At 35.3% G+C, this 12,213-nt stretch overlaps 2 protein-coding genes across 3 annotated transcripts; one reads left to right on the forward strand and one right to left on the reverse strand.

Annotated features, from left to right (window-relative positions):
• Positions 1–355: 355 nt before the first annotated feature.
• On the forward strand, positions 356–7,408 carry LOC101206452 (RNA cytosine C(5)-methyltransferase NSUN2). The gene is made up of 15 exons (XM_011659662.2): positions 356–677; positions 838–926; positions 1,052–1,118; positions 1,215–1,330; positions 2,268–2,334; positions 2,474–2,522; positions 2,639–2,724; positions 2,919–3,184; positions 3,282–3,337; positions 3,482–3,567; positions 4,327–4,419; positions 5,187–5,508; positions 5,737–6,368; positions 6,635–6,869; positions 6,949–7,408. The coding sequence occupies exons 1-15, from the start codon at positions 480–482 to the stop codon at positions 7,101–7,103; spliced, it is 2,517 nt and encodes an 838-aa protein (XP_011657964.1). The 5' UTR covers positions 356–479; the 3' UTR covers positions 7,104–7,408.
• A 1,235-nt stretch (positions 7,409–8,643) lies between these two features.
• On the reverse strand, positions 8,644–10,721 carry LOC101206695 (ras-related protein Rab11A). Of its 2 annotated transcripts, XM_004143409.3 has the most exons (3): positions 10,483–10,721; positions 10,082–10,354; positions 8,644–9,399 (listed from the first exon to the last, which is right to left on the reverse strand). In XM_004143409.3, the coding sequence occupies exons 2-3, from the start codon at positions 10,312–10,314 to the stop codon at positions 8,952–8,954; spliced, it is 681 nt and encodes a 226-aa protein (XP_004143457.1). In that variant the 5' UTR covers positions 10,315–10,354; positions 10,483–10,721; the 3' UTR covers positions 8,644–8,951. The 2 variants fall into 2 exon arrangements, with proteins under 2 accessions (XP_004143457.1, XP_011657965.1); XM_011659663.2 differs by having other exon boundaries at positions 10,082–10,720.
• Positions 10,722–12,213: the final 1,492 nt, after the last annotated feature.

The raw sequence follows: 12,213 nt of genomic DNA on the forward strand, positions 1-12,213 counted from the left end.
TGAGATCTATGCTGTGAGGATTTAATAAGTTATAAAATGAATATGTCCTAATAGATTTAATGTCAAATGTTAATCAGGAGTTAAAAATACTCCCCCCAAGCTAATATTTTTTGGGCTAAATATGCCCTTAGTATCACATTGTATCAGATCGGGCCAACAGTTGTTGGCCGTATAACTTTTTGTCACAATCCGTGGTTTCTTCTACTCCCATGTATGATCATAATAGTTAGAACAGACATCCATTCCGCTTCTTCTGAGTATGATATGATACTCAGAAGAACGAGCGGCCCAAAGGCCCACTTACGTTAAGCCCTCAATCGGACAGTTACGGATCCAAAACCCTCTACAAGGGAAAAACTAACGGTGCTTAGTGGGTAGAAATCATCGGAACGGGGACCAAAACCCCAAATATCACCCTCCCCGCCGGTTTCTTGTTCGTGAACGTGTAGGCTTACAGCTACATCCAGAGTTCATCGAACATGGGTGGTAAGGGTAGGGGCGGCAGAGCTCGTACTCAAAGAAAGCATTTTCGCGACAACAGAGAGAACGTTTGGAAGCGTCCAAGGCCCGATCCTAACTCTGCCAATGACAATGACAAGGATGGTAATGGTAATGGGAATGGCAAGCCCTGGGAGCCTTTCGAATCTCAAAGTCCCGCGTTCAATGAGTATTACAAGGTTTGTGTTTGTTGAACTATTTTTTTTTAGTTCTTTTGTAAGTTCTCTTTGTCAAGAAAGTAGTGTTTTATGAGTTCGATGCTGAGCTTTGTTTACTTTCGGTCTATACTAAATCGGACGTTTGTTTAAGCTTTCTGTTTGTGGTTTTGGGAAATTGTAGGAGCAATTTATTGTTACTGCGGAAGAATGGGATACGTTTATTGAGGTTCTTCGGAAGCCATTGCCTGCCGCTTTTAGGATCAATTCTAGGTAGCATATAAGAGCTTATTTTTCTTCTCCCCTCATTTCCATTATTAATAACTCACTCGCAGTCTCCAGGCTATCGTACTTTTTGTTGTTGTTATTAGTAACATACTAACATTTGCATTTTACAGTGGACAGTTCTGTGAAGAAATACGTGCCCAGTTACAAAATGACTTCATGAAATCTCTTCAAGCCGAGGTAGGCAATGTGAATATTTTTGCTTCTCAATAAGAATTTGATGAAAAATGTACTATTGATCCATGGTCGTTTCTTTTCCTTCTCTGTCCTGTTCAGGTCACTGAAGGTGATGAAGCTGTGGCTATTAGACCGTTACCTTGGTACCCTGACAATCTTGCGTGGCATTCAAATTTTTCAAGAATGCAATTGCGGAAGAACCAAGCTCTTGAGAGGTAATAGTATATTTTCACGTTCGTCATTTTTCTAAATTGGACCCTAAGTGAATAGAAAGAACTGATTTTTCTGTATACTTGAGCACTTGAAAGGTAGATAGTTGGATTTTTTGGTCATCATCATCATTATTTTCTGATTAGTAATGTAAATTAGACTAATGTAACAAAGGCATTAATTTTCAACTATCTAAAGGGGACATTTGGTTAGTGATTTGACAATTGAAATATGTTAACAAGGGATTCAGTGAACAATAGAGTTGTGTGTTCTAAGGACAAATGATTCAGAAATGGTAAAACCATGTGGCTGCCTTACAATAACCATTCAGCGTGGATTAAAAATTCATCATTCCCTCTAAGAATCACTAGATATATTATTGATGTAGTTGGATGATAAAAAACTGTCAACCACATTTTGGTGGTATCATTATATAATCTCTTTAGCCTTTTAACCATTGGACCAAGTTATGGTGGTTGAAACATTTGTTCTATTTGAACCTGACTTTGTATTTTAGTGTATGTGTGTGTGTAAACACAGAGCTTTTAACCATCAAGTCAACTGATGGTGGTTTTATCAAGTATTTTCTTTGAATATGGCTCTATGTTTGAATTGATTTTGAAACCCTAAGAGCTTAGGACATTTTCTTTGTATGGATAGTTTTGGAAAGTATCCTTATGGGCTATGAAATAAATCTCCTGCTTCCTTCTAATCCTTGGTTGTTGAGATGGAAGTGAAATGACTTAATGTGTTTCTGAATGGCTTAGGACATCTTTTTTTGCATGTTGCAAAGACCATTGATTTTAGCTGCACTTTTGGATGGCTCCCAAATGTACAAATATACCAATATTTTCTGTGTAACCATGGATCAATTTAGACCACACCTGCATATGCTTTTGTGTTGCCAATTGCTACATGTATTTGACTGCTTCAGCTTTACAGGTTTCATGAGTTCTTGAAGCTAGAAAATGAAATTGGGAACATTACAAGGCAGGAGGCTGTTAGCATGGTATGCAAGACATCAACACATCTATAAGAGACACCTACGGATTACTTTTTATATCAGTGGAGAATATTATTGTAACATTATTTGTTATTTAAATGTTGCATGCATTCTTAACTACTTAAATGGGGCTTTTATGTCACAGGTACCTCCTCTTTTTCTTGATGTACATCCAAATCACTATGTACTCGACAGTAAGCAGTTTGTGCTGATTTAAATGGCCATTTTATTTCTTTCTTTCTTTATTGTATTATCTCAACTTCATATCATTCATGCATATTATCTTTAACTGTTTCTGCTTTTTGCACAGTGTGTGCTGCTCCAGGCTCCAAAACATTTCAATTACTTGAGATCATACACCAGTCCAGCAAGCCTGGATCTCTACCTGACGGATTGGTTTGTGCCCTCTTTTATTTTTGACTTTTCTCCATAAGTTTCCATATAGGAGTTTTTTCTCTTTTTCTGTCTACTAGGTAGTAGGATGCTCGCAACTTTTCTCATTTGTTTGGTTGCTTGTCCTTTGAATTTGTATTATGCTACTTTTTTGCCTGATCTTTATGTAAAATTGTTTCGATAACCATCTTGATTAGGTAGTGGCAAATGATTTAGATGTCCAAAGATGTAATCTTCTCATCCACCAAACTAAAAGAATGTGCACTGCCAACCTCATTGTTACGAATCACGAAGCACAACATTTTCCTGGATGTCGAGCACATACCAATTTGTTCAATGCTTCTGCATCAGGGAGTGAAGTAAAACCTCATAACACTCAACTTACCTTTGATCGTGTTCTATGTGATGTTCCCTGTAGTGGAGATGGTACTCTTCGCAAGGCTCCGGATATATGGAGGAAATGGTAGCCTTTAGCAATTTCTTGCCTGTGATTTCTCATCATGTGGTATCATCGGTATTTCTAGATTGTTGATAGATCTTGTTTTTTCTATTACTTGCAGGAATTCTGGGATGGGTAATGGTTTGCATGGCTTACAAGTGCAGATAGGCATGCGAGGTACTGAACCAACTACGAATTGGGAAATCCATCATACTGATATAGCTGCCGTGGATTCTTCATTGTTTCCACTAGGCCACCTCTTTATTTATTACTTTGCTTCAAGTTCTTGGAAATTCAAAATGTTTTGATCAATTCTTGCAGGTGCCTCTTTACTTAAAGTTGGTGGAAGAATGGTTTACTCAACCTGCTCAATGAATCCTGTTGAAAATGAGGCCGTTGTTGCGGAGGTAAAATATATGCATTTTGGACTTAAGGGCGTAGAGAAAGGAAGGAGGAAAAACATACTTAGAATTAAACTAACTATGCAAGAAAGGGCTCAATCCGAGGGATAGCCTCAAGGATGGTTGGAAATTTTCTAATATGGCATAAGATCAAAACTCGTCTCCTCTCAAGTCCTCCCAATCTTATATAAAACTTCCTACAACTTTTGTCCCACATTCCCCACAGAATGGCAAACAAAGTTAGTGCCAAAGGACACATCCCTTAACATTAAACCAAGGATGGTAGAACACATACATTAAAGAACAACCTCGTAGATATATTGACGACTCAGACAAAACCTTATTAGAAAGCTTTTGAATGATTTTTTAACACGGTATAGTATTTTAATTGGCAAAATATATAGGTTATACATGTGATATGGCAGATGATTGTATAGGTGCCCTTGAATTAACATATAATTCTGACAATTTGGACTTGAACAATTATTAATATCAGTCACTGTACGACATGAAACATCAACATTGACCCTACTCCTCTTGGTGGTACACTAGTGTTAGGTTGAGAGCAATAAGAAAACTTCCTATATTTACAATATTTGTCGAACTACTTTTTAGTTTTATATTAAATTTTGTTTATTTATAAGCGTAGCTTATTCTTCAAAAAAATTAATTTGTACTCTTTATGCTGCTTGCTCTTTGTGGCGTAACATGAACATATAACAGCTCCTTAAAAGTTTTGCCTTCTTTCACCAATCCATCTTGCAGCTTCTGCGGAGATCTGGAGGCTCTCTTGAACTCATTGATGTCTCAAATGAACTTCCACAACTTGTTCGTCGTCCCGGTCTCAAGAAATGGAGGGTGAGTCCATATTATTTTGGCATCTCTTTCGATTGAATCTCAGGATAGTTTTGAACATATGATGTAGTTTTTCATCTTTCCCAGTTTACATTTTTCGTTAACTGACTTTTAATCTGTCAATTTTTGCTCTTTGGGCATTTTTTTTAAAGAATTTGTTTTAAAAACTATTTTGCATGTTTGTCGATTAAAATGCTCTTGAGCCTTTCTTTATAATGAATTTTGTAGAATATATTTGTTTATTACATAGCACATCAAAATCAAGTTGTACCAAGAAAGTTCATAATTATTCTTAAATTTGTTTTGAACTCTCGTTCAAAGTGAGAAAGTATAACAAACAAAAGCTATTTTTTAACCTGGGATTATCAGAGAAGGTTGAATCATGCTTCAAAATGTCCATTTTCTGAAATATAATCAAACATGTGTTTCTGGTAGGGTTGGGATGTCTTGAATCTCGACTGACCCCTGCTTTAGGCATTGGCTTGGGACTCTTGTCCCTTCATGCCTTAGGTTATTTTTTGTTGGACTTCTACCTTGAGTTTCAAGTTTTTTTCGTATCACCAAAAAAAAAAAAAAAATACCAAAAAAAAAAAAAAAACAACAGTAAGTGTTGCTAAAGATGTAGTAAATTCTATTTCTTCACAGTGTGGAAAATCTCATTTCCTGTTGAACTCATGATAGTGAATATTCCAACTTTATAAATAAAACTTCCAAGTAATCATTTCCCATTTTTTGCTCTTTGATTTATATTTGTTCTTTTGCTTGTGTAGGTGCGTGATAGAGGTGTATGGTTAGCATCCTACAAAGAAATTATTGAAGGTCGCCAGAGTGTGGCAATTCCAAGCATGTTTCCTTCTGGTAGAGGCCGTAAGAACCAAGCAGACAATAATGACAACTCAGAATTGGGGGTAAATCATCTGGACGGTTCCATTGGCAGTTCTGTTGATGTATCTGAGCCAATAATGGATCCTGTAGATGGATTTGATGAGGTTTGTGAATTTCCTATCGAGCGTTGCATGAGGATAGTGCCTCATGATCAAAATAGTGGAGCCTTCTTTATTGCAGTATTACGCAAAATTGCCCCTTTGCCAGGTATGTTGACCTATCCAACATTTGGTTGAGGTCCCTTGTGGCCAGTTTAAAAGTACCTCCCTGAGCCTGTTGGAAAATGTTAATTTACTATACATTGTTTAATATTGTTAAATAGTAGGAAAATCTTGTCTCTGTTATTTTTTTACAATTTGCAAAATACTTTTTCCAAGTAAACTTACATTTTTCTTGTTTGTGTCCTCCCTCTTTCTCCCGGTGTTGTTGCTTCAGCTACTTTCGAAAAACAAACTTCAAAGTCTTCAAATGATCGGTCTCGTTGCAAGCTTCCACAGACTATTGCGGATGGTGAGAGTGTGGAAGTTGATGCAGCAGTTGGGATGGATGAAAGCTCCTCAGAAGCTGGGATTATTTCAAATAATCAAGGGGAACCCAGTTCTGCAGACAAACCAGCTTGCGAACTTCCAGTTCATGATAATAAAGATGCAGATGGTTTGGACACTAATGCAGGCGATTCGGAGGCCAAGTTAGTTGATAATGAGGTGGATGAAAATAATTTGGAAGTTGCTGCTATAAAAATTTACTCAGAGGAGTCTAAGCAGCCTGATGATGGTGAAGTGGATCCTACAAAAAGCTCTGCGAAGAGAAAGTTACAGATTCAGGGGAAGTGGAAGGGTGTTGACCCTGTTGTACTGTTCAATGATGAAACCGTTATTGATAGCGTAAAGACATTTTACGGTATTGATGAGTCTTTCCCATTGGTTGGCCACCTCGTGACTCGAAATAGTGACACTAACCATGTGAAAAGAATCTATTACATATCCAAGTCTGTTAAGGATGTCCTTGAGTTGAATTTTTCAGTTGGGCAGCAGCTTAAGATAACATCTATTGGTCTGAAGATGTTTGTAAGTATTACTTGCTTATTTTCCATTATATTTTGAGATCGTTACTGTTTTCAAACTGATAGCACACACCAACAGCCAATCAATTTTCAAAATAAGATCTTTAATAAATATTTCTGTTGTTACTTGCTTGAATTCATCTGATTACGTTGTGCCTGTGCTTCTCTAGGATGGGCCGTTAAGTGCCAAAATTATAGATTATTTTCTCTACTACTATTATTTTAAATAATTGAATGAACTTCCATATCTCATGTAATTTCGATGAATAGGAGAGGCAATCATCAAGAGAAGGTAGCTCTGCGCCATGTTTATTCCGTATATCATCAGAAGGATTGCCTGTGATACTCCCGTACATCACCAAGCAAATCCTAACCATTTCTCCCGTGGATTTCAAGCATCTATTACAATATAAAAGTGTTAAATATGCAGATTTTGTTGATTCTGCGTTTGGTGAGAAGGCATCAAATCTAATGCTAGGTTGCTGTGTGGTAGTTTTGGGTACAGGTGTGTAGTGTTCATGCTATCAGACTATCCTTACGTTAACACATCTCAGTCTTTGCTAAGAACAGCTTTCTCTTTACAGGAACTAACACCTCTTCGGACGATATCAAAGTTGACTCGTCCACTATAGCCATTGGTTGCTGGAAAGGGAGGGCCAGTCTGAGTGTTATGGTGACAGCAATCGATTGCCAAGAACTGCTTGAAAGGCTTTCGAATCGACTTGAAAATGATTTGTAAGGAAGGCACGGCTTCTTCTGACGTTGAAGCTTAATCTAATACTTGAATGAAAGTTATGGGAGATGATAGTAATAAGTGGGATTAGTTTAGCAACTTCAGTTCAATTGTATAATTTAGCGAACTTAAGCCTTACTATTGCTTCTAGTGTACCAATATTTATATAGTGGCAGCAGGTTGATGTGATCTCTTAGGAGGATTTGTGTTGGAAGGAGGATATTTTCAAAACAAATTTTGTGTAATATTTTTTCTCAGGCTCTCTATACAATTTTTAAAGGATATATTACTGACCCTCAGGCTTTACATCATTTGCCCAATTCTGTTACGAAATGGAATCGTTTTATCCCCAATCATATTCTCAAATGGAATGAAATAATATTAAGAATGATTTCGAATGGACGGAAGAAAGGCCGAATTTTGAAAGATTCTCTAATTACTTTGAATTGAAGTACTGACTTTCCTTTTCCAAGTTGGATTTTTGTTTCGAGGCTTATTTTTTTTATGAAATAAATTTTTGAAGTATTAGTTTTAACAAAAATAAATCAATTTATCTAGCAAAATGTCACTTTTGTATATTTTTATCATTTATAAAATATACCAAATAAAGTTAAAATATCTTTTCAGAGGGGTATTTTGGAAACTTAATTATATAAAATGTACCATTTCGATTTACTTTTTTCTTAGTAAGGAAAAGAAATAGACGGAAAAACAAAACCATTTTTCTTGACACAAATTTTGGGTAGGAAATTTCAACTTTTATATTGAAATAAGATAGAGGATATAGTTAATTACTACACTATCAAATGTTGTTAATTGCTCATAAGACATATAAAACAAAATTAACCTTTAAATTCTGTTTTGATTTCTTTTTATTATTATATTTTGCGGATAATTATATAAAGATTTATTTGGAGAATGAATTTGAAAACACATAATAATTGCCTATATCATCCTATAAACCAAAACAGTTTAATCTTATTTAAAAATTAATAATACAAGTTTTATGATGTTGAACTATGCTCTCATTTTCGTGCTATTTTGATTTATCAACTCCTTTGTTTTAACCCTGTCACCATAATTATTTTTTTTTTATCAATAATTTAGTTAGAAATCATATTCTTTTGAAAATCAAATACCTGACCAACCAATGTAATTGGAAACTTCTCCTTTTTCCCTTTTTAATGTATAAACCCCAAGTCAAATTTTGTCAAAAAATTATCCTTGAGAAATGAGGTCACTGAAAAAACAAACAAAATAAAATAAACATGAAAATCGAAATTGAAGACGAAACTCATTTCATGGTTCTTATTTATTTTTGTACAATAAGTACTAATACAAGATCTTTAATCCAAAAATATTGCAACTTCATAGAAATTTCCTCCTTTATTAAATGAACACAGTTGACAGTTCCACCACCATCATCATTATTAAGTTTGTAATCCCACGGTTCCATTAAAAATTCTTTTTGATAAAAAAACAAGAAAACTATTTAATCAAATATATAAGAAGATAGAACGAGGGACAGAGTCATTGGCCAATGAAATGTTCCCACTTCCAAGCACTCTAAGATTTATATTGAAAATATGATATGCCAACCAGCCTTTATAAGAACCTGATGAAAGTTTTCATAAATAAAAACAGCTTCTATTTTTTAAAAAAAGGTAAATGACAACCTCATTTGTCGTCCTTCCAAGTATATATAAAACTTCAGCTGCTAGCTCTGGCAGACTGAAGCATACAATAAAATATACAAATGATCTCAGAAAAACATCACACCAGTCAAAAAAAATTGCTATAATCAAGGAATGCACCAACCTAGATCGCCCCACTTCACCCTACTTTCCAGACAAATCATGTTGAACAGCACATCTTGCTCTTAGCCGGGATTTCTTGCGCCGGTCCAGGGATAATGATCTTCTTACCACCAGCGAGGGATGCAGAGTTGCCGTTGCCTTGATTTTCACCAGCAGCTAAGTTCTTTCTGTTCATGATGCTGAAGATCTCAGTTAGGACAGTCATGAAGGCATTCTCCACATTGGTCGATTCCAGTGCTGAGGTCTCCAAGAAAAACAAACCTTCTTTCTCAGCGAATTCCTTGGCATCCTCAGTGGGGACTGCACGCTGGTCTTCGAGATCACTTTTGTTTCCTATTAAGATAATAACGATGTTCTTGTCAGCATGGCTCCGCAACTCCTCGAGCCACCGAGGTATGTGATCGAAGGTCTGGCGTTTCGTGATATCATAAACAAGCATTGCCCCAAGAGCCCCTCTGTAATATGCACTTGTAACTGCTCTGTATCTGTTCAAATACTCCATTTGTTAAGATATGTAGCTTTCCTACGGCCTTCAATGGCATATTCTCAGCTAATTTTATAATATCAGAATAAAAGAAGCAGCCCCAGAACAAAAGAACTTATAGAACTTCGAAAAATTATTTAGCTGTACATTATAATCATTTAACTTAAACTTCGAATTTTCATACTAAGGATCAGATCGCAAGGGATCAAATCCAACATAGTTAAGCTTCAAGACAACCTAAAGGAAGAATCTCAAGACTGAATATCGAATAAGAGTATGAAAAAAAGCAGATCCTCCACACAATAACCTTCCAACAACAAGATATCAACAAAGCTGTTGTTTCTGAAAACTACATGAAAGATGCTCCCCAAGCACATTCTCACGAGGTAGCACTTGGACATCATCACATTCCCATTAGAATACAGACACACAGTTCAGAATCATAAACATTTCACCAAAATGGTAAGCTGATTCCATGCAAACAAATGGAAAAGCCATAACATCTTTCTGATCAAATAAAGAGAGAATAATCTTCCCTTTTTTATCCCAACTACTAGTAGACAAATAAAATTCAATAGTACAAAAAGGCATCCATAATCCAAAACTCTGCCCCAAAATCCAACCCATTAAAGATCCACCAAAAAACCCTAACAAGAAAGCAAAATGAAGAAGAAAAAAAGTACCTCTCCTGGCCCGCAGTATCCCAGATCTGAGCTTTAACACTCTTATGCTGAATAACGAGTGTCCTAGTCTGAAACTCAACCCCGATTGTAGCCTTCGAATCCAAGCTAAACTCGTTTCTAGCAAACCGGGCAAGAATCTGAGATTTACCCACCGCAGAATCTCCGATCAACACCACTTTGAACACATAATCAATCTTCTGATTAGCATCCCCATACCCACCACCGCTCGCCATTATTCCAACTCTAAGCTCACCAAACCCTTCTCCAAAAACACTGAAGAAGAGGAAGAGGAAGAAAAAGAAGAAGCTTGAAATGGATCCAACAAGAAGAAAGAGAGTGGCAGATCTCAGTAATCCCTTGTTTTAAAAAAAAGAAAAAAGAGAGAAAGTAAAAATCCCCACCGATTGAAGTACAGCAGATCTCCAGTAACAGGAAGCAATGTTTATGTGAAAGCTAAGACAATCATCTACATTACAATAATTGTAAGTAATCTCCCATTTCGGGTTTTGCAAGAACTCCAAACTCCAAACTACTGTGCGCCGTCGAATGGATGGTTGAGGAACTGAGGCAGCGGTGTGATGGATTGCCACGTGGGATGCTGAAGACGTGGGTTCATTGCATTGGAGGAGGGATATGAGTAGTGTGAGTTTCGTAATGCACTTGATTTTAGCTTCGAAGTATAAAAAATAGAAGGAAATAAAAAGAAGAGCTTTTGTTGTTGTAATCATAAATAGTAATACCGCAGTCGGTGCTGCCTATGTTTCGCTCATTTTTATCTTCCATCTTTCTTCTCTATTTCACCACTTACTCTCTTATGATTCATTACACTTTCACACACACACACACAAAATACATATTATTATATCATACAATTTTATACTAAATCTTTTTTCGTCATCGTTTAGTTCAACCTCTTCATAAATTCTAAATTCTATGGGTGAAGTTGGAAGTTCAAGCTGTTATTGAAGCTCTAAATCACCTCTGTTTTTAGTGTCAAAAATGTTTCGGATGAGATTGTTTGGAAAATGCCTTCATTGTGTTACTCTTAACAATCTTGGTTTTGTTGTCTCTTCCCTGCCGAAAAAGTTCATTTCTTTTATCTTTCCATCACCCACGTTCAAATATTTAAAGGTTCTTAAAAGAATAAAAACAAATAAACAAAATTTACACGTGAACTTATGATTGGATAATTTGGTGGAGTAATTCATGAATATAGATGATGACCAATATGCACTTTAAGTATTTTTGTTTCAAGACATTGAAACTCTTGTTTTCCTAGCAAAATTTGAATGAAATTAACAATATTTTTCTTCGTAATTAATGTTCATTTTCACTTGTTTGTTTTTTCATAGATTTTGAATCCACAAGTGAGAGAGTGTAAGATAATAGAGTTAAATTTACCATCACTCATCCACCCGTAAGTGATTTAAGAAGGTTAAATCTTATGAAACTTTCATTCAATTTAATCTTGTTCATTATTTGTCAAATGTCAATTATATTCCATTGCTACACTATGTAGGAATTGACATATCCATAGTCACTTAAGCAAATCTAGTATAAATTTAATAGTCCATAATTTAACTTTCTTAAAAAAAATGCATGAATTTAATGGTGTATAAAATTTTAGGTTTATGTCACTTGTAATAGGTATATTCTAAAGCTAGAATAGATGCAACTTTTTAAACTTGTGTGCATAATAATTGGATCATGAATATGTTAAGTAGGATTGATTTCCATCCACTTTGAATGTTATTTTTGATTGAGTTGGTAGGACTTACTTTTCAATTGGTGGGTTTTCTTAGTAAAGATTTGACATGTGTATAAATGTTATGACATGCTTATATATGTAGAATCAAGAGAACAATAGCACAAGAAAAATGTTGAATTTTAGAAGTTGATCGATAATATTTTGAAAGCATGAGATTTTTTAAATAGTTAAAATAAATATTAAAATGAGTCTAGTATGAATGATGTAAATTAACAAAAAGAAGTTGTTGAAATTCAAATAAGTTGAAAAACGATAGATTTTCAATTAAATTCATACATAAATAAAGTTCGTTAAATAATGACATGATAGATTGAATTGAAAGTAAATTTTATGTTGAGTTAGAACACGCTAAAATAAAGTTGTT

This window comes from Cucumis sativus, chromosome 6 (assembly GCF_000004075.3).
Source record: "Cucumis sativus cultivar 9930 chromosome 6, Cucumber_9930_V3, whole genome shotgun sequence".
Classification (NCBI taxonomy): Eukaryota; Viridiplantae; Streptophyta; class Magnoliopsida; order Cucurbitales; family Cucurbitaceae; genus Cucumis; species Cucumis sativus.

Coding starts and splice junctions, on each gene's coding strand:
- LOC101206695 (XM_004143409.3), bottom strand. CDS start 10,314: ATGGCGAGCGGTGGTGGGTATGGGGATGCTAATCAGAAGATTGATTAT. Junction 9,400..10,081: donor GATACTGCGGGCCAGGAGAG/GTACTTTTTTTC, acceptor GTATTTGAACAG/ATACAGAGCAGTTACAAGTG.
- LOC101206452 (XM_011659662.2), top strand. CDS start 480: ATGGGTGGTAAGGGTAGGGGCGGCAGAGCTCGTACTCAAAGAAAGCAT. Junction 678..837: donor CGTTCAATGAGTATTACAAG/GTTTGTGTTTGT, acceptor GGGAAATTGTAG/GAGCAATTTATTGTTACTGC. Junction 3,185..3,281: donor CCGGATATATGGAGGAAATG/GTAGCCTTTAGC, acceptor TATTACTTGCAG/GAATTCTGGGATGGGTAATG.